The 22,788-nt window shown below is 37.7% G+C and overlaps 1 protein-coding gene across 3 annotated transcripts; it reads left to right on the top strand.

Moving 5' to 3' along the window:
- Positions 1-4,740: 4,740 nt before the first annotated feature.
- KRT222 (keratin 222) lies at positions 4,741-20,849 on the top strand. 3 transcript variants are annotated; one of them, XM_007531047.3, is made up of 6 exons: positions 4,741-4,920; positions 8,600-8,728; positions 16,574-16,794; positions 19,435-19,511; positions 19,698-19,830; positions 20,389-20,849. In XM_007531047.3, exons 1-6 carry the CDS (start codon positions 4,825-4,827, stop codon positions 20,615-20,617), a joined length of 885 nt encoding a protein of 294 aa, XP_007531109.1. In that variant the 5' UTR covers positions 4,741-4,824; the 3' UTR covers positions 20,618-20,849. The 3 variants fall into 3 exon arrangements, with proteins under 3 accessions (XP_007531109.1, XP_016047156.1, XP_060059524.1); XM_016191670.2 differs by having other exon boundaries at positions 4,808-5,002; XM_060203541.1 differs by lacking the exon at positions 4,741-4,920 and adding an exon at positions 8,386-8,442.
- The last annotated feature ends 1,939 nt before the right edge of the window (positions 20,850-22,788 follow it).

Raw genomic sequence — 22,788 nt, forward strand, 5'->3', positions numbered from 1 at the left:
TGAAAACAACAACAGAGACCTATGGGATGACTTCAAAAGAAACAATATACGCATTATTGGCTTACCAGAGGAAGAAAGAGATGGAGGGGAAGAAAGCATTCTTCAAACATAATAGCTGACGACTTCTCTAGTCTAGACAACATCAAAAACATAAAGGTTCAAGAAGCCCAGAGGGTCTCAAACAGAATTAACCCAGCCTTAAAGACACCAAGACACATCATATTTAGAATGGAAAGGGGATAAAGATAAAGAAAGGATCCTGAAGGCTGCAAGAGAAAAACAAAGAGTCACCTACAGAGGAAAACCCATAAGATTAGCAGCAGACTTCTGCACACAAACACTATAGGTCAGAAGGGAATGGCAAGATATTTATTTAGTGCTCAATGAGAAAGACTTTCAACCAAGACTACTATATCCTTCTAGACTGTCATTCAGACTATATGGAGGCATAAAGACCTGCTGAGACAAGCAACAGTTGAAATAATTAACTATCACAAGCCTCCCCTGAAAGAAGTTCTGAAAGGTCTCCTACAAACAGTCAGAACAACATAAATAGGACATCTATCAGAACACTCTAAAAAAATCTACAGTAATGGTATTAAAATATCTTCAATCTTTGATATCAATAAATGTCAATGGCCTGATTTCACCTATTAAAAGGTACAGAGTAGGAAGATGGATCAGAAAATACAACCCAACAATACGCTATCTGTAGGAAACCCACCTAACTGAACAAGACAAACACAGACTCAAAGTGAAAGGATGAAAAACTACCATACAAGCCAATGTCCCGCAAAGAAGGGCAGAAACAGCTGTTCTCATATCTGACTCGATAGATTTTAAAAGAAATAAAATTTAAAAAGATAGGGATGGACACTACTTAATGCTCAAAGGATCAGTCAATCAAGAGGTCTTAACAATTATGAACATCTATGCATCCAGTGAGAAGTCATCTAAATACATTAAACATTTACTGAAAGAGCTACAGCAATATATTAACAGCAACACAGTAGGGGATTTCAACACCTCACTCTCTCAACTTAACAGATCATCCAGGCAGAAAATCAATAAAGACATGAGGGAGTTAAATGAGGAGATAGATAATCTAGAACTATTGGACATTTTCAGAGTCATTCACCCCAAGAAACTGGAATACACATTCTACTCAAGTACACATGGGTCACTCTCAAGAATAGACCATATATTAGGCCACAAAGACAGCATCAGCATATTCAAGAGCATTGAAATCATCCCAAGCATCTTCTCAAACCACAGTGGAATTAAACTAACACTTAACAATCAACAAAAGATTAGTAATAGTCCCAAAATGTGGAAGCTCAACAGTACACTTCTTTTTTTTTTCTGATTTGTTTTTTATTGGGGAATTAATGTTTTACATTCAACAGTAAGTACAATAGTTTGTACATGCATAACAACAGTATACTTCTTAACAACTACTGGGTCAAAGAGGAAATAAAGGAAGAAATGCTATCCCCATCAAGATCCCAACCACATTTTTTAGGAGAACAGAACAAATGTTACAAATGTTTATCTGGAACCAAAAAAGACCTAGAATTGCCAAAACAATCTTGAGAAGAAAGGATAGAACTGGAGGCATCACACTCCCATATCTCAAATTGTATTATAGGGCCATTGTCAGCAAAATTACTTAGTACTGGAACATGAATAGACACCTTGACCAGTGGAATAGAATTGAGAGAACAGAAGTAAGCACCCACACCTATGGACATCTAATCTTTGACAAAGGTGCTCAGAGTATTAAATGGGGAAAGCAGAGTCTCTTCAACAAATGGTGTTGGAAAAAAATGGGTTAAATCATGCAGAATATTGAAACTGAACCACTATATTTCACCAAATACAAAAGAGATAAAACACAACTACCTGATGGTTTCATTCATATGTGGAATATAGAAAACTGACACTCACGAACTTGCGAAGAAGAAGAAGGAGGAGGAGGAGAGGGAGGGGGAGGAGAAGGAGAAGGAGGAGAAAGAGAAGGAGAAGGAGAAGGAGAAAACAAAATGTTTCTAAGACTTTTTGTGAGAACTACGATGATAATATTTCCAAGGTGAAAGGGTGAGAATACAGAGCTTTGGTGGTGGGTTCAGTGTGGAACTATATCCTATAATCTTACAATCTTGTAACCCACTATTACTCACAAATTAAACAATGGGAAAAATTAAAAAAATAAAACGGGGAGTCGGGCTGTAGCGCAGCGGGTTAAGCGCAGGTGGCACAAAGCACAAGGACCAGCATAAGGATCCCGGTTCGAACCCCGGCTCCCCACCTGCAGCGGAGTCGCTTCACAGGCGGTGAAGCAGGTCTGCAGGTGTCTATCTTTCTCTCCTCCTCTCTGTCTTCCCCTCCTCTCTCCATTTCTCTCTGTCCTATCCAACAATGACAACAACAATAACTACAACAATAAAACAACAAGGGCAACAAAAGGGAATAAATAAATTAAATAAATATTAAAATAATAATAATAAAAAAAAACGTAGATTGCCAAGGCCTGCCCTTGTGGAATCTATTGTATTCCTTGCACTTGAGGCAGAGATTAGTAGACAACTGGTAAAAGTAATAAGAGTAATTCCTTTTTTTTTTTTTTGCCTCCAGGGTTATCACCGGGGCTGAGTGCTGGCACTATAAATCCACTGCTCCTATGGCCCTTTTTCCATTTTTTTTAATAGGATATGACAGAGAGAAACCGCTTATAATGCACACACACACACCCCAACCCCCCACCACAAGTGGGAAACCAGGACTCAAACTGGGATCCTTGCTCCAGTCTTTGCACTTCATACTATGTTTACTTAACCCAGTGTGCTACTGCCCCCATAAGACTAATTCTTTACTTTTTGTTTTTCCTCCCACTACCAAGTGCTAGATTCTCTTCCTATTTCTTGTTGGAATCACCAAGAAAGAAAATCTGCTTGGCCTAGATGATCACAAGTGACCTGCTTTAGTCAGAGTTTTTTGTGTATCAAGATATCACACAGGTCTGTGACTGGTTATCCTTCAGCCACGTGTCTATCCCTAAACCAACCCATTTTGACTGGTGGGGAGAGTGTAGGAGGGGTGAGTCAGATTAAACAGTTAAGAAATGACCTCTTAGCAAGGTTTGTGAGTGGTCAGGTTTGTTTTAAGGAGACTGTGGGAATGTAACACAGACTGCACATTCAAAGGCTCTGGAACTCAAGACTGATCATTTCCTGAACTATCCTCTAGATACAGTTTCAGCCAAACCACTCTACAAATAACAATCATGATGACTATTCTCAAAAAAAAAAAAAATTGTTCAGGGTGGGGGAGATAGCATAATGGTTATGCAAATAGACTCTCCAGCCTGAGGCTCTGCGGTCCCAGGCTCAGTTCCCAGAACCACCATAAGCCAGAGCTGAGCAGTGCTCTGATAAAAATAAATAAATGATGGTGTATTACAACAAAGTAAAAAACTCTGGGGGGGGGGGGGTGTACAGGTCCAAAAAGGATGACAGAGGGCCTACTGGGGATTGTATTGTTATGTGGAAAACTGAGAAATGTTATGTACAAACTATTGTATTTACTGTCGACTGTAAAGCATGAATCCCCCAATAAAGAAATTTTTTAAAATAAATCAGACACTAACAACCAGCTGGCTAGATAAAACAGGGAATTTAGGCAGGGAGAAAAGAAAGATCATGGAAGCAGATGGGGTGAGATAGGAGATACACTGAAACAACTAAAATTCCAGTTCCAAGGATGTGGTTACAATGCCACAAGACCTTGGGAAAGACCTTAACCCACCCTGCCTCCTGCGTATCTTCTTTACAGTTGACAAAATAACAGGGATTGTAAAGATCGATGGAAAGATAGAGATGTTTTTCAAATGAAAGTTAGAAGAGTGGTACAAATGACAACAAGCATGAATAACTATGTGTTTACCAACGAGGGTGTAACTCCACACTAAATCTTCCAGTTTTCATACTGTTAGCACTACAAATGTAGTTCTAGCTACATCTGTAATTCTAGCTAACTCTGTAACTTGCCTTCAAGAATTCACCCCAGTACATCAAACCTTGCTGTGAGAACAACAGTTGCCCTGACCCACAGAGCATGCATTTGAAAGAAATACGGTCAATCCTGTGGCTAAAGACAATTGCCAACTTAATCTAATGGTAGCTTTTTTCCAATAACTGTCAGAATATTTAAGATTTACAACAGAGTTTCGTGGCCTGCTACACAACATTTCTGTTTAAATAATCCAAACGGGGGGGGGGGGGGGGAGGTTGTAAAAAAAAAAGCTATTACATTTTTTACCCAAATTTTCTTCCAGACAATACTTTAGGAAAATCCAAATGAATCTTCCTTTATGTTCTGTCCCCTTTCCAGACAATACTTTAGGAAAATCAAAATGAAACTTCCTTTATGTTCTGTCCCTTTGCTTTCCATAAGAAATATGAACTATATACCCTCTCCACTGCCCACTCCCAGCACCACCACCACCACCACCACCACCACCCAAAAAGCTTTCCGTCTTATAGAGAATTAATTCAGGCATACTAAGGATGTTTTTCATTTTTCAATCCATCTCCCTTATGGAGAGTCTGAATCCCAGTATAACACAGGAGCGAAAGGTTTATGTAATTGATGAGAAACAGTCAACAACTTCTGAGGTTTCTGGGGGGAAAAGGAGCTCTGCATCTTTAAGGCTCCGGGGCTCTCAGCTGGCAGCGACGCAGACAGAGCAGGAGCGGACTCTGCAGCAGCGCAGCGACTCATCCTATCCATAAGGTTCAGTTAGCCAAGGTGGAGGATGGGAAAAGAATGGAGCTGTCACAGCTACTCAATGAGATCAGGGCAAACTATGAAAAGCTCCTCACCAGAAATCAGATAGAGACCGTGCTCTCAACAAGAATCCAGGTAATGATTTCATACAGGCAGGCACCTTCCAGGATAAGGAGACAATCCATGTCTATCCAATTCCTGTCCCGGCCTCTCTGAGGTACAGTATTTCCTTTTCAATGCAGCATATACTGGGAAAGAAATTTAGGTTTTACTGCACTGTGGCTGGGTCTACATGGGGGGCGGGGGTGGGGTGCTATGATAATACTGTTAAATTGCCATTACATAAACATTGATTTTTTTTTTGCATTTGGTTTTTTAAATCAAGTATGAGGCCCCTGTCATTAGCAAAACATGGGGCCAACATACAGTAAAATGGTGCACTCAAACCTTTTTTCAGACACCTTTCAGGGGAAAATAAGAATCTCAAATACCCTTCAAAGGTAGAAGGGAGTGATTCATAGAAATAATTTAAATAATATCCTTAAATTACAAGTGATGTTATTAGCCTGCACAGTCTGTAGAGATGATAAAACTAAGTAAAAATATTCCTTTTTTTTTTTTTTTTACTTTGTGCCATGTGTACTTAACCTGCTGCGGAAATATTCCTCTTTATTAGGTTTCTATCATCTTTTTAACGAACTGAGTTTTATACCAGATAGTTATAAATAGAAATTGGTCGAGAACCTGGTCTTCAGAAACAGTAGTAAATAAATGAATTCCAATAAATTGGAAAAACCAAACCACCCAAAGTTGATGACTCTCCATTTTTATTATGGATTTTTGTTTTTGTATTGTAAAATTAGGAATGTTTGTTTCCAATACTAAGCATGCAATATTTAAGTACTAAAGAGAGAGGGAGAGAGAGAGAGAATTGTATTAAGTAAGGACTAAATCATACTTTCATGAACTTGCCCTAAAGTGACAATCACCTTCAGCAATTAATTAAGGTCTCAAACCTTTAAATAAAAATACAAAATTTACAACAATGACATCAATAACAACAACAATAAAAAAAATAAAAAACAAGGGCAACAAAAGGGAAAATAAATAAATAAATATTTTAAAATTTTTTTAAAAAATACAACATTTTAAGGACAGAGATTCAGAAATTCAGGGATTTTTAAAAATTTACCTGACATTACTAAATTCAGATTCTATTCCAAACACATCAAAGAGTTTATTTGAAAATATCACCATCACCAAAGGGAGGGATACTGTCTCTACATAAAACTACTTTACAGGATATTTTCAAGGAATTAGAAAAAAATCTACTATGAAATTTTTCCAGAAAGCTTGATTATTTATTACAAAATAAACATAAGCTACTTTAGCATTTAACAAGACACCCCCAACTTTAGTAGATGAAAACAGTCATTGTATTATTCTCTGTCATGATTCTGTGAATTGACTAGGGGAGGAGGGAGATGTCTACCCAAGGAAAGACACTGGTTGGATCTGCAGTCATCTGGGTGTATATCTGGGTTGGGACATGTAAAGTAGCTTAGTCCTGTGTCTAACACCTTGACAGAGAAAAGTAACACAGTTGAGACAACGGGGCCTATTTCTCCCTTTCTTTATGTAGGCTCAGGGTCTCTCCCCATTTGGCATCCCTGTATAATTTCTCCAACACAATATCTAGAACATTACTTTAAACTTACTTGGTTTTTATTTTATGAAAAAGACCAGAGAATTGCTTTGGCATATGCATGTGAGTGAGCCCTATATTCCACCACTGAACCACCTCCCCCACAACTAGCATTCTCACATATTGGCTTGGAGCTCACAAAATACACTAGTAGAACCTGTCAGGGTTTTCCAAGGCTTGTGCCTAGAACTGGTACTTCCGCCACAGTGTACTAGCTATCATAATCTCCTGGTCAGCTCAGATTCAGTGTAGAAGGGAACAATGCAAGGATATGGATTTGGTGAAATGGGATTCGTTTGGGGGGAGTCTTCGGGATCTATTTACCACACAAGCCTTGCTTCCAGTTTTTGGGTACCACATTCAAAATCCAAAAGATCAGGAGATACCAGTGTTATGCTTTTGTATTTCCTAAATTCTTGGCATTCCCTTTTGTAATTGCCCTGATATGTGTGCCACTTGCCTTTGTCAACTGAACACTAAGACAGAGTGATACTAACAAAGCAAAACTATGAATTTTGTTTTCTAGTCCCCTGCCAAATTTTACTCATAGATTTTCACTTCTCTATATTTCCTTTTATTAAAAATTAACATTTTGAGTGGGGGTAGATAGCATAATGGTTATGCAAACAGACTCTCATGCCTGAGGCTCCAAAGTCCAGGTTCAATCCCCCGCACCACCATAAGCCAGACTCAGCAGTGCTCTAGTGTTTCTGTCTCTCTCTCCCTCTGCATGTCTCTCAAAAATAAAATAAGTAAAATATTTTTTTAAAAAAAGATTTTTTAAAAAAGAAAGAAAGGAAGGAAGGAAGAAAACTTTTAAAAGTTAACATTTTAATGCATGTGATAGGAACTCTTAAAAGATCTTATAAAGGGGCAAGGGCAGTGGTATACCTGCTTAAGCACAAACATTACCATGTGCAAGGACCTGGCTTCAAGTCCCCACACCCCACCCGCAAGGGGGGATGCTTCTTAAGTAGAGAACAAATACTGCAAGTATCTCTGTCTCCTCTATTTCTGTCTGTCATACTATCAAATAAAGAAAGAGGGCAGGGGTAGATAGCGGAATGGTTATGCAAACAGAACTCTCATTCCTGAGGCTCTGAAGTCCCAGGTTCAGTCCCCTGCACCACCATAAGCCAGAGCCGAGCAGTACTCTGGTTAAAAAGAGAGAGAGAGAGAGAGAGAGAGAGAGAGAAAGGAAGAAAGAAAGAAAGAGAGAAAGAAAGAAAGAAAGAGAGAGAGAAAAGAAAAGAAAAGGCAGCAAGAGTGGTGGATTCATTGTGCAGGCACCAAGCTCCTGGTGGCAAAAAAAGGACATTTTTATTTATTAAATCCATTCATCAGCATAAGAGAGTATTTAGATATATGACATATAAATATATTACATGTTATTATATAATGTTAAATGATCCATTTATTAAATATGGCATTTAAAAAAATAGTCCTGATAAATAATTTTTATTACTACACTAGATACCCAAAATTAACGTGCCTTCTAACAAGATCATTTTGTAAAAGTATATCAGCATGGGGTGGGGGGAGTCTCTTAATACTACAGAAGTCTATTTTAGAACCACTATTGTCTTTAACAGCTTATCTAAATTATTCATAATACTCTTCCCAGAAATATGTACTCCATGTCTCTTCACCCAGTTGAGGAATTGATCCATTTAGAAAAAATAGTTGTTCCTCAGGTTTTATAAACCAGCCTACAAGAAGATATGAGGGGAAATTGTAGCTAATTTTCAGTTATTCCATCATGATGTCATAAATAATGGAGTACTCAGAATCAGGGTCTCAAATGTATGTCCTATAAACTTATTTCTTATTAGAACAGATGTGTTTCTCTGCATTCTGTAGATCGTCATAGTAAGAAGGAAAGTTTGAGGTTCATTTTACATCTGAGAAAACTGAGGCTGAAAGGGCAGCTGACTTGTTCACATATTCAATTAGTAAGCAGCATTCAGACGCATTTGTAATCTCACAGCTTAAAGGGGAACAATAAGTCATTCCTTTACTATTTTTATAGTTTTTCTTAAGCATTTCATTCTCAAGAGAGCTCTTTGTCGTTGTCGTTTTCTTTTGTTATTGTTGTTGGTTTTCTTATAGCTAGAAGAAGATATAAGCAAAAAAATGGACAAAGATGAAGAGGCCTTAAAAGCAGCTCAAGCAGAACTCAAGGAAGCTCGGCGCCAGTGGCACCACCTGCAAGTGGAAATTGAATCTCTCCATGCTGTGGTGAGGATGACCTCCAAAGCCACTGACCCACTGAGACACCAGATGCTATTGGAGAGAAAGGAAAGGAGTGATGCTTTTTTAGAGAGAAACACTTAAAGCTAAGGCCACTGAAGTACATAGTTCTTCCTCATTCTAGTTCAGCTATACTCCCTCCCTTCTTCATGGCAAAAGTCATTATCAATTCACACTCAAGGTTTAGTTCACACCTATAAAAATGAAGCAAGCCTTGCTTATTACCTAGGGTTATTTAATTGTTGGAGTGAGGCAAGAGAGCCTATGTCATTACCCAAAGCCAACCAATAGACTCTTAGCTATACTATTGAGACTTCTAACAGAAGCTTAGATTCTTTTATATAAGAAATCTGTTTTGCCAAATTCAACCCCAGCTCCTACCACACTATAGGAAGCTTCGGTGCTGTGATGTTTCTCTCTCTCTCTCTCTCTCTCTCTCTCTCTCTCTCTGTCTCTCTCTTTAAATGTTTGTTTGTGAGAGACAGAGTGGTAGAGAGAAATGAGTATCACTCTAGGACATACAACACTGGAGATCCAACTTGGGACCTTATGATTGAGAGTCTAACACTTTATCTATTTTGCCACCTCCCAGGCTACTCTCTCTTTGTAGCTGAAAAAGTCAACCTGGAACTGTAAAGCCCCAGCATCAACAAAAAAGGGAAAGATAAAACATCTGCTCTGGGGGTCGGGCAGTAGCTCAGCGGGTTAAGTGCACATGGCGCAAAGCACAAGAACCGGCGTAAGGATCCTGGTTAGAGCTCCCAGCTACCCACCTGCAAGGGGGTTCCTTCACAGGAGATGAAGCAAGTCTGCAGGTTTCTTTCTAATGCCCTCTCTGTATCCCCTCCTCTCTCAATTTCTCTCTGTCCTATCCAGCAACTACAACAGCAATGACAACAATAATAATAACAATGACATGGGTAACAAGGGCAACAAAACAGGAAAAATAGCCTCCAGGAGCAGTGGATTCGTAGTGCAGGCACCAAGCCCCAGCAATAACCCTGGAGGAAGAAAAAAAAAAAGCCTGCTATGGCTATGATATTTAATATATATATAATATATTTTTTAATCTTTTTTTTTTTAAATATTTTACTTATTTTATTTTTGAGAGGTATGCAGAGGGAGAGAGACAGAAACACCAGAGCACTGGTGACCTCTGGTTTATGGTGGTGCAGGGGATTGAACCTGGGACTTTGGAGCCTCAGGCATGAGAGTCTGTTTGCATAATCATTATGCTATCTCCCCCGCCCTATATATATCATTATTAAATAACCAGAATGATAAGTTGCAGATCTTTATCTGCCTTATGAACTATCCCAGGACTCCCTTATAGTAGTATGTGTTCTAGATTTTTTTCTTTTTTTATCTTTATTTATTTATTTATTTTTAATTTATTTCTTTATTGGGGAATTAATGTTTTACATTCAACAGTAAATACAATAGTTTGTACATGCATAACATTCCCCAGTTTCCCATTTAACAATACAACCCCCACTATGTCATTTATCATCCTTCATGGGCCTGTATTCTCCCCACCCACCCACCCCAGAGTCTTTTACTTTGGTGCAATACACCAATTCCATTTCAGGTTCTACTTGTGTTTTCTTTTCTAATCTTGTTTTTCAGCTTCTGCCTGAGAGGGAGATCATCCCATATTCATCCTTCTGTTTCTGACTTATTTCACTCAACATAATTTTTTCAAGGTCCATCCAAGATCGGCTGAAAATGGTGAAGTCACCATTTTTTACAGCTGAGTAGTATTCCATTGTGTATATATACCACAACTTCCTCAGCCACTCATCTGTTGTTGGACACCTGGGTTGCTTCCACGTTTTGGCTATTACAAATTGTGCTGCCAAGAATATATATGTACACAGATCTTTTTGGATGGATGTGTTGGGTTCCTTAGGATATATCCCCAGGAGAGGAATTGCAGGGTCATAGGGTAGGTCCATTTCTAGCCTTCTGAGAGTTCTCCAGACTGTTCTCCACAGAGGTTGGACCAATTTACATTGCCACCAGCAGTGCAGGAGGGTTCCTTTGACCCCACACCCTCTCCAGCATTTGCTGCTGTTACCTTTTCGGTTTTTTTTTATTTTTATTTTTTTAATTTATTTACTTTTTATTTTTTATTTATAAAAAGGAAACATTGACAAAACCATAGGATAAGAGGGGCACAACTTCACACAATTCCCACCACCAGAACTCTGTATGACATCCCCTCCCCTCCCTGATAGCTTTCTTATTCTTTAACCCTCTGGGAGAACGGACCCAAGGTCATTATGGAGTACAGAAGGTTGAAGGTCTGGGTTCTGTAATTGCTTTTCTGCTGAACATGGGCATTGACAGGTCCATCCATACTCCCAGCCTGTCTCTTTCCTTAGTGAGGAAGGACTCTGGGGAAGCGGAGCTCCAGGACACATTGTTGGGGTTGTCAGTCCAGGGAATTCTGGTTAGCATCATGGAACCTTTTCTGATGTATGACATTCTCACAGGAGTGAAGTGATATCTCATTGTTGTCTTGATTTGCATTTCTCTGATAATCAGAGACTTGGAGCATTTTTTCATGTGTTTCTCGGCCTTTTGGATCTCTTCTGTGGTGAATATTCTGTCCAAGTCCTCCCCCCATTTTTGGATGGGGTTGTTGTCTTGTTGTTGAGTCTGGCAAGCTCTTTATATATGTTGGTTATTAAACTCTTATCTGATGTATGGCATGTAAAATCTCCCATTCTGTGAGGGGTCTCTTGGTTTGGGTATTGATTTCTACTGCTGTACAGAAGCTTTTTAATTTGATGTAGTCCCATAGGTTTATACTTGCCTTAGTCTTCTTTGTAATTGGATTTGTTTCATTGAAAATGTCTTTAAAATTTATGCAGAAAAGAGTTCTGCCAATATTTTCCTCTAAGTATTTGATAGTTTGTGGTCTAACATCCAAGTCCTTGATCCACTTGGAATTTACTTTTGTATTTGGTGAAATACAGTGATTCAGTTTCATTCTTCTGCATATTTCAACCCATTGTTTCCAACACCATTTGTTGAAGAGACTCTGCTTTCCCCATGTAATAGTCTGGGCCCCTTTGTCAAAGATTAGATGTCCATAGGTGTGGGGCCTCATTTCTGGGCTCTCAATTCTATTCCACTGGTCAGTGTGTCTATTCATGTTCCAGTACCAAGCAGTTTTGATGACAATGGCCCTATAATACAGTTTGAGATCTGGGAATGTGATGCCTCCAGTTCTGTTCTTTTTTCTCAAGATTGTTTTGGCAATTCTAGGTCTTTTCTGGTTCCAGATAAACATTTGTAGCATTTTTTCTATTCTCCTAAAAAATGTGGTTGATATCTTGATGGGGATAGCATTAAATTTGTAGATGACTCTGGGTAATATATTCATTTTGATGATGCTAATTCTTCCAACCCATGAACATGGAATATCTTTCCACTTCTTTGTGTCTTTTTCAATTTCCTTGAGGAGTGACTCATAATTTTCAATATACAAGTCTTTCACTTCTTTGGTTAGGATTACTCCTAGATATTTTATTGTTTTTGTTGCTATAGTAAAAGGAATTGATTTCTGGACTTCAATTTCTTCTAACTTAGTGTTTTCATAGAGGAATGCCACTGACATTTGAATGTTAATTTTGTAGCCAGACACCTTACTGTATTGCCTGATGATTTCCAAAAGCTTTTTGCTGGATTCCTTAGGTTTTTTCCATGTATACTATCATGTCATCTGCAAATAAGGAAAGTTTGACTTCTTCTCTTCCAATCTGTATCCCTTTAATTCCTTGCTCCTGCCTGATTGCTATGGCAAGAACTTCCAACACTATGTTTAATAGTAATGGTGATAGTGGGCAGCCCTGTCTAGTACCTGATCTGAGTGGAAATGCTTCCAGTTTTTCACCATTGAGTATGCTGTTAGCTGTAGGTTTGCTATATATAGACTCCACTATCTTCAGGAATTTTCCATCTATTCCCATTTTTTGTAGTGTTTTGATCATAAAGGGATGTTGGATTTTGTCAAAGGCTTTCTCTGCATCTATTGATATGACCATGTGGTTTTTGGTCTTGCTTTTGTTGATGTGGTGGATCACATTGATTGATTTATGTATATTAAACTAACCTTGCATGCCTGGGATAAACCCCACTTGGTCATGATGAACAAACTTTTTGATATACTGCTGTATCCGGTTGGCTAGAATTTTGTTCAATATTTTCACATCTATGTTCATCAGAGATATTGGTCTGTAGTTTTCTTTTTTGGTTGTGTCCCTGTCTGCTTTTGGTATCAGGGTGATGTTGGCTTCATAGAAGCTGGCAGGGAGTATTCCAGTGTCTTCAATCTTCTGGAAGACTTTTAAAAGTAGAGGTATTAGTTCTTCTTTGAAGGTTTTGTAGAATTCATTTGTAAAACCATCTGGTCCAGGACTTTTATTTTTGGGGAGATTTTTGATAACTGTTTCAATTTCATTAGCTGTCATGGGCCTGTTCATGTTATCCACTTCCTCTTTATTTAGTTTTGGAAGTTGGTAGGTATCTAGGAAATCGTCCATTTCTTCCAGGTTCTCTAGCTTGGTGGCATACAGTTGTTCATAGAAGCCTCGCATGATATGTTGAATTTCTGTGGTGTCCGTTGTGATATCTCCTCTTTTATTTACTATCCAATTTATTTGGGTCTTCTCCCTTTTTTGTTTTTTGAGTCTGGTTTGTCGATTTTGTTCACTCTTTCAAAGAACCAACATTTACTTTAATTGATCTTTTGTATGGTTTTCCTATTCTCAATGTTATTTATTTCTGCCCTAACTTTAGTGATTTCTGTCCTTCTGGTTGCTTTAGGGTTCCTTTGTTGTTCTTCTTCTAGGTCTTTAAGATGTGCAATCAGGCTGTTTACTTGTGCTTTTTCTTGTTTCCTAATGTGTGCTTGTATAGCTATGAACTTCCCTCTTAGGACTACTTTAGCTGTGTCCCAAATATTTTGATAGCTTGTGTCTTCATTTTCATTGAAGTCTCAAAACATTTTGATTTCTTCCTTGATTTCCTCTTTGACCCAGAAGTTGTTAAGAAGTGTACTGTTGAGCTTCCATATTTTGGGACTGTTACTAATCTTTTGTTGATTGTTGTTAGCTTAATTCCACTGTGGTCTCAGAAGATGCTTGGGATGATTTCAATGCTCTTGAATTGGCTGATGCTGTCTTTGTGGCCTAACATACGGTCTATCCTTGAGAATGACGCATGTGGATTTGAGTAAAATGTGTATTCCAGTTTCTTGGGATGAATGACTCTGAAAATGTCCAATAGTTCTAGTTTATCTATCTCTTCATTTAGCTCCCTTATGTCTTTATTGATTTTCTGCCTGGATGATCTGTCAAGTTGAGATAGTGGGGTGTTGAAGTCCCCTACTATGATTGTGTTACTGTTAATATATTGCTTTAGCTCTTTCAGTAGAAGTTTGATGTATTTAGATGGATTCTCATTGGGTGCATAGATGTTAATAATTGTTAAGTCCTCTTGATTGACTGATCCTCTGAGCATTAAGTAGTGACCATTCCTATCTTTTTTAATCTTATCTATTTTAAAGTCTATCATGTCAGATATGAGAATAGCTGTTCCTGCCCTTTTTTGTGGGCCATTGGCTTGTATGATAGTTTTCTATCCTTTCATTTTAAGTCTGTGTTTGTCTTGTTGAGTTAGGTGGGTTTCCTTTAGACAGCATATTGTTGGGTTGTGTTTTCTGATCCATCTTCCTACTCTGTGTCTTTTAATAGGTGAGTTCAGGCCATTGACATTTATTGATATCAAAGATTGAAGATATTTTAATGCCATTCTTGCAGTTTTAGAGTGTTTTGATATATGTCCTATTTGTGGTGGTCTGATTGTTTATAGGAGACCTTTCAGAACTTCTTTCAGGGCAGGCTTGGTGATGGTTGATTCCTTCAACTGTTGCTTGTCTGAGAAGGTTTTGATGCCTCCATCTAGTCTGAATGACAGTCTAGCAGGATATAGTATTCTTGGCTGAAAGCCTTTTTCATTGAGCACTCGATAGATATCTTGCCATTCTCTTCTGGCCTGTAGTGTTTGTATGGAAAAGTCTGCTGCTAATCTTATGGGTTTTCCTTTGTAGGTGACTCTTTGTTTTTTCTCTTGCAGCCTTCAGGATCCTTTCTTTATCCATATTCCTTTCCATTCTAAGTATGATATGTCTTCATGTATTTAGGTCTGGGTTAATTCTTTTTGGGACCCCATGGTCTTCTTGAATCTTTATGTCTTTGATGTTGTCTAGACTAGAGAAGTTTTCAGCTATTATGGCCTGGAGAATACTTTCTTCCTCTCCCTCTCTTTCTTCCTCTGGTATGCCAATAATGCGTATATTGTTTCTTTTGAAGTGATCCCATAGGACTCTGTTGTTGTTTTCAGCATCTCTTAATCTCTTTTTGAGATCTCTTACTTCTTTTTTGGTTGTCTCTAATTCATCCTCAATCTTGCTAATTCTGTCTTCAGCCTCATAGATTCTATTTTCTCTGCCCTCTACTGTTTTCTGGAGTTCATCTATTTTGTTGCCCTGCTCTGATACTGTTTTAGCTTGTTCAGCTAGTTGCATTCTTAGCTCAGCGATTTCAGCTTTCAGCTCTCTAATAACCATGAGATAATTAGTATTTTCTTCCATATTCTCATTTATTGTTCCTGTATTTCTGATTACAATTTTTTCAAATTCTTTACTCCTGTTATTATTTCCTTAGATAATGTTTGGATGTTGAACTCCTTATTTTGTGCTTCACCCTCTGGAGGACTTTTAGCTGGACTCTTGTTGTGGTTTGATTCTCCAATATTTTTTCTTGTTGTTTTAACCATTTTATATATTATGTTATGAGTTCCCTTTATCAGTACTTTTCAAATTATTGATCACTATTGCCTGGATTGACTTGTGTCTAAGTAAGTTAACTAAAGGGTTCACAGTGGTGGAAGTTAACAGTTGTTTCAATCCCTGAGTTGGAGCTCAATGGTTTAAAAGCCTCTTTTTTTTTTTCCTTCCCTGTAGGCTATGGGAGCCAGAGGGCTTTTAAACTATCAATAGGCTTCTTAGCTTAATCACTGACTCCTGACCAAGAGATAAAACAGGGTCTGGCAGAGATAATCCAGTGGTTATGCAAAGAGACTTTCACAGCCCCTCAGCTATGCCACCGAGGTATAGGTCTTCTCCTGAGTTTCCTGGTTAGATCTCTGTCCCCTGGTGTCCCTCCCTGTCGCTGCTCCAGATTCTGAAGGTAGTGGCAATGGAGATTCAGAGTTGCACTTGGTGAGTCTCTGGGGAGTCCTCTCCTCCCTTAGGCTGACCCCTTGTTGGTGAAGCAGACTGGAGGTGGTGTCTTAACTGATAAACTGCTGAACTGTTAGCAGTCACTTAATCTCTCCTTAGGCTCCTCTCTCCTCTCTGTCACCAGCCACACATGTTTGTACTCACCAGTGATTTACTGGGTTCCTGTGGTCATTCTAGTCCTGTCTTGTTTCAGTCCCGGGTGGTCTCCTTTGGTATTCCTAGTTGATCCAGGAGAAGAGAGGAGAGGAGAGGAGAGGAGAGGAGAGGAGAGGAGAGGAGAGGAGAGGAGAGGAGAGGAGAAGAGAGGAGAGAAAGCTATCTGCTGCTCGTAGCTCCACCTCCGGAAGTCGAATCCTAGATTTATTTTTTTAAGTCATAAGCAAAACTGAAATTACACTCTTGCATAAGTCATATACAATTATTAAAACTTTTTTTAAAAAATAGAGTAAACACATTACAAATCAGGCTTCATAAACACATTTTGCTTCATTGATTCACTGATCAAGATCTATATAACACAGGAAAGAGGCCTTGAAAACTCTCTCCATGCCAGTGAGCAACATTACCAGATGCGGCTGCAAGACCTAGAGGCCGTGATTGAAGGACTAGAAAAAGAGCTACAGGAAGTAAGGTGTGGCATCGAAAAGCAGCTTCAAGAACATGAGATGCTTCTCAATACGAAGATGAGGCTAGAACAAGAAATAACAACTTATCGCCAGCTCCTAGAAAAGGAAGAAATCAGGTACCTGACTCCATCTAGTTAAGGACTAGTGACCAGAAACACAGGGTTCCCTTATGTCACTGTTGATGTCGTTAGTGAATTAAATCTGAAAATCCATCAACCCTTTGTCAAATTCATTGAGTTCCTATTACAACAAAGGATTAGTGCATGCTACAAAATATGTATGTGGAAAAACCTGTTTCTAGCCACTCAAAATTATGAACAAAATGATCAGTGTTGAAAGACATCAGCGAAGAGCATATCTAGCTCAGAACACAATATAAACAATTCTCAATGGGTATAAAGATCACCTTCCTTCACTTTCCCATTTAGGTTATCATTTGTTTTATTTATTTATTTACCTTTAATAAATCATTGACTCCTATGAACCTCTCACAAAGAAAGCTGGAAAATTCATATACAGTGTAACTGTATTCCGTTACAGGGCCCTGCAGTCTACTCCACATCAAGCACCAAAATTAATGATGATGGTAATATGATTATATTGCAACCATGGTTGCAATATAATATATATAAAAGGTTTCCTGCTGTCTTGATGACAGCAAGATACTCAAGAGAATTTTTGTTCTTATTTCTTTATTGGGGGATTAATGGTTTACAGTCAACAGTAAAATATAATAGTTTGTACATGTATAACATTTCCACGTAACAATACAACCCCTACTAGGTGCTTCTCTGCCATCATGTTCCAGGACCTGAACCCCCCCCCCCAATCCCCACTCTTTTACTTTGGTGCAGTACAACAGAGAAACTGTTAATTCACACAGATTCTTATTCTGCAATTCTAGGTTCATATGGTTGTCAGTATAGCAAATCTACAATGATCTGTGTTCCCATAAAACCAACTTTTATTCTTGCTTGCTTCAAAATGGAATCTTCTATAGAATTAGGTAAAACTGCTTTAGCTAATAAGTTTTGACATTTATTAAATTTTTGAATAACATAAAATGAATTCAAAATATACTCTCTACTAGCTGAGTAATGCCAGGTAAGTTACTTAACTTCTGGGAGTCAGGCTGTAGCGCAGCAGGTTAAGCGCAGGTGGTACAAAGCACAGGGACCTATGTAAGGATCCCGGTTCAAGCCCTGGCTCCCCACTTGCAGGAGAGTCGCTTCACGAGCGGTGAAGCAGGTCCGCAGGTATCAATCTTTCTCTCCCCCTCTCTGTCTTCCCCCTCCTCTCTCCATTTCTCTCTGTCCTATCCAACAACGGCGACAACAATAATAACTACAACAATGAAACAACAAAGGCAACAAAAGGGAATAAATAAATATTTTTTTAAAAAGATGAAAAAAAGTTACTGAACTTCTCTGGGCCTCAGTATTTTTATCTGCAAAACAGGAATGTTATGTACTTCATAGGACTGTGTGAGGACTGAAAGAATGTAGAGTGCTTATACTAGTGTTGTGTAAATATATGTCTGTATATATTTATTTATTAAACAAAGGACTGTAGACTTGAATTCCTACCCTTCAAGGTATGAATTTTATGTCATATTTTAAATGTATAAGAAAGCATCAAGGGGCCAGGCATTGGCAGACCTGGTTAAGCACACACATTACAGAGAGCAAGGATCCAGGTTCAAGCCCCTGGTCCCCACCTGTAAGGGGAAAGCTTCATGAGTGGTAAAGCAGGACTTAAGGTGTCTCTCTGTCTCTTTCTCTCGCTCTCTTCCCCTTTCTAGTTCTCTCTGTCTCTATCCAATAATAAATAAATAAAACTATTTTTTTAAAGAAAGCACCAGGAAAAGTAAAATGAACTCCCGCATACACACACACTCCTCCACTTTAAGCATTGCAACATTTACAATGGTAGTTGAAGTCTCTCCCAAACTATAAGCACAGTCTGGCCTGGCTCCTAAATTTTTTCCCCCTTTTGTTGCCCTTGTTTATTGTCGTTGTTGTCATTGGATAGGACAGAGAGAAGTCAAGAGAGGAGGTGAAGACAGAGAATGGGAAAGACAGACAGACACCTGCAGACCTGCTTCACTTCTCTTGAAGTGGCAACCCCCCTTCCTCCGCAGGTGGGGAGCCAGTGCTCAAACCAGGATCCTTAATGCCAGTCTTCGCACTGTGCAACATGTGTACTTAACCCGGGGCGCTACTGCTCAGCTCCCCCAGCTCCTAAATTTGATGCTTACTAGTTTCATACATTCTTCTATACTGAGATGAATGTATCCTTAAGCAAAATATTTATTAGTTTTGTATATTAATTTATCCTTTATTAAATTATCAGCAGCTTTCCTTTTTTATTATTAAATATGTACTTTGGAGGTTCACCTGTAATAACTCGTAGTTGATTTGCTTTCAGGCATAACTATTATATCCATTTATGAACATACTCCAAATTTTCCATTCCCTTTTTTTTCTTTCTTTTTTTATTGGGGAATTAATGTTTTACATTCAACAGTAAGTACAATAGTTTGTACATGCATAACATTCCCCAATTTCCCATATAACAATACAACCCCCACTAGGTCCTCTGAATCCTTCTTGGACCTGTATTCTCCCCACCCACCCACCCCAGAGTCTTTTACTTCGGTGCGATATGCCACCATTCCCTTTTTTAAGCATTGGTTTCAAATATAAGCTAATACAGTGTTGCTCCTCTACAACATAACTTTATTTTTCCAATTTCAGATATTATGGTTCTATCCAAGGAGGGAAAAAAGAACGAAAACCTACTACGAGTAGAGTTGGCTTTGTTTTACCTTCAGGTGAGTTTCCTATATAAGTAAACCAACTTGAAAACTAAAGTGCCAACTATTAATATAAGGGTTAAAAATAAGTTGAATGCTATAAAGTAGCCAAAGCAGCAATATTTGAATAAAGCTTAATATAGAAACTGACTGAGCAGTACTTCAGCATTACAGTTTAAAACCTTATAAATAACACTTTTGCAGCCATTATCAATGAAATATCTTTTTCAACAAGACTCCCACAAAAGTTTGAGGATGAAAAAGTGGAAACAGTGACCAAACAGGCAATATTAAATGGAAATGTGAAGGAGAGTACTGAGGCTCATGGCACTATTCAGTAAGTAAAGTAATTCTTGCTAAGAATATTAAGAAGCATAGTGGTCCAGGAGGTGGTGCTGTGATAAGGCTTAGGACACTCAAGCATGAGTTCCTGAGTTCGATTCCCGGAAGCACATGTGCCAGAGTGATGTCTGGTTCTTTCTCTCTCCTCCTATCTTTCTCATAAATAAAATAATTTTGAAAAAGAATATTAAGAAGCATATACAAAACAATTAACCGCAATTGAGTTATTTCAATAATTAATTTTCTCAGTAATCTTTGTTCTCATGTTTCCAAACATGATTTGCTACACTGTGGTTTTTACTCTGACATAAGTATATACAAACAAAAATTTTGATGGAGTGCTCAATCTTTAATTTACTGTTTTTCCTAAAAATGTAACCAAAACATGATCATTCTATAGAATTTCTTAAAAATTATATTGTGATTTTAAAGTACATAAGTTACAAATTGTAGATTATCGTTATGTAAATTATACATTGCTTTTTTAGATGAGATGTCTATTTTTAGTATAACTATATTCTATCACATAGAAAGGCTTATTTTATCATTTCAGGACAGAGAAAGTGGATGAAGTTATTAAAGAATGGGAAGGTTCCTTCTTTAAAGATAACCCTCGATTAAGGAAAAAATCCGTTTCTCTTCGATTTGATCTTCATTTAGCAGCTACCGATGAAGGGTGTTTACAGACTAAGCAGGACAACCTACCAGATATAGAAGTCAGGCTTATCATGAGAAGGTCGTGCAGTATCCCCTCAATCAAACATCCATCAGCAGGTAATTAATCCAAAGGCAGTACTTGACTTGATTTGAAAACCCATGATATTAGGCTGGATCCAGGTGGGACATGCTAACCGTCACCTGTCCCAAAATGTAAGTTATTAAGTACATTATGTTATAATTAATGTATGACTCACTTGAATGGAAAGAAGAAAAGTAAGGGACAATACTTCGATGAATCTAATTATGGCTATATTTTTGAAGAGGGAAGAGCTCCAAAATAAAATCAGAAATTAACTGTTGTTTCTATTTTATTTACTCTCTAAATAGACTTCTTTATCCCTTGGGGTTTTATTAGAGACTGTAAGTATAAGCTGGCTTAGGTAAGTCTGTGAAATTTAACTCAATGACTGAAAACTCTAGAGAGAGAATTGCTTGTTGAAATATGCTTGCATTATATTGAGAATCACGCTGAGTTAGACATCATTTCTCATAACCGATTCTATCTAAAAAAAGATTATGCTGCTGAGGAAAATAGAAAACAACTATAAATAAGTAAAAGAACTCATTATTCACTTATTCAAACTTTTTTCTTTTGAGAGAAATTGTTCATACATTTATAAAATAAATTATTCCATGAGCAGTACTGAGCAAAGTATAGAACTCAATCCCAACGCTAATTTGATGATTATAAAACTGTTACTCCTAATCTGAGAGGTTTTTTTGAAATATTTATTTATTTATTTATTTACGTATTCCCTTTTGTTGCCCTTGTTGTTTTATTGTTTTTTTTATTGTTGTAGTTATTATTGATGTCATCGTTGTTGGACAGGACAGAGAGAAATAGAGGAGAGGAAGACAGAGAGGGGGAGAGAAAGATAGACACCTGCAGACCTGCTTCACCATCTGTGAAGCCACTCCCCTGCAGGTGGGGAGCCAGGGGCTGGGACCGGGATCCTTTAAGCCGGTCCTTGCATTTGGCGCCACGTGCGCTTAACCCTCTGAGCTACCGCTCACTCCCTAATCTGAGAGTTTTTGTAGTTATCTGATTCCCACAACAGTTGCTTTACCTGAAGAATCCTTTTTTTTAAAAAGGATTTTTTTTTTTTTCTTTACTGGGGGATTGATGGTTTACATTTGACAGTAAAATACACTAGTTTGTACATGCATAACATTTCCCAGTTCTCCACATAACAATTCACCCCCACTAGCTCCTCCTCTGCCATCATGATCCAAGACTTGAACCTTCCACCCCCACCCACCGTTTACTTTGGTGCAATACACTATCTGAAGAATCTTAAAGGTTTTGTTCTTCCCCTCCAAAAATATCAGAAGGCCAGTTGCACAAACAACCCATTATAATACAGGTTATATAATATAGTTAATGCAGGTACTGAAACAGTTATCTAAATTTTCACCACTAATCATCCCATCTATAGAATTAAGTATGATAAATTTCAGTATTTGATGTGAGCATTAGATAAGACCTATATAAAGTATTATAAGTATTTCTTGTACTTATGTGTGTGAATTAAGATAACAATACTGTTATCTACATTAAGGGTATTTGCAGGGTCTGTGGTTTAAATTGTTCAAACTTTAATAAATATGGGTAGAAAATATATTTATGAATAAGTCAAGTATTATGCAAAGTTTTTTAAACAACCTAATTTGTTTAATACAAGTACATTTATTTTAAGACTTTAAATAACAAATATGTGTTTTAAAACATTAGACATTTATAAGCTATAAATTTTTTCTAAGCATAAAAATGTTGAGTAATCAGTAATTTTTTTCCCAGCTAAATTATCATCCAAGGGCTACAGTGATGTTAGCATTTTTAGTATAATCTATACAACCTCTTCCTCTCCTTTATTTCAAGCAGAATAAAAATGTATGTTTTAACCAAAAGAAAATTATGTTAATAATTTTAACATGATGCAGGCATATAAAAATTCAATTTTCTGTCAGTTACTTCAGATTCCTTTTAGACTGGCTTATTCCATTTATTGAAAGGGATGATTTTGTTTGGTCAAGGATAAACAGCATGTTAAATGCTTATTCTTGTGTAAACATCTGACCTATAGTATACATAACAGTGTTTTCATTCAATATTAGTTAAATGCTTCTTGCTTTATTAAAGCTTTGAAAATATGCAAACATATAAATGATTGTACTAAAGTTACTGTCCTTAGCAACAGTGATAATAATAAAGTCATATATCTAGTGTACTCTA

Source organism: Erinaceus europaeus, chromosome 12, assembly GCF_950295315.1.
Source record: "Erinaceus europaeus chromosome 12, mEriEur2.1, whole genome shotgun sequence".
NCBI classification, from domain to species: Eukaryota; Metazoa; Chordata; class Mammalia; order Eulipotyphla; family Erinaceidae; genus Erinaceus; species Erinaceus europaeus.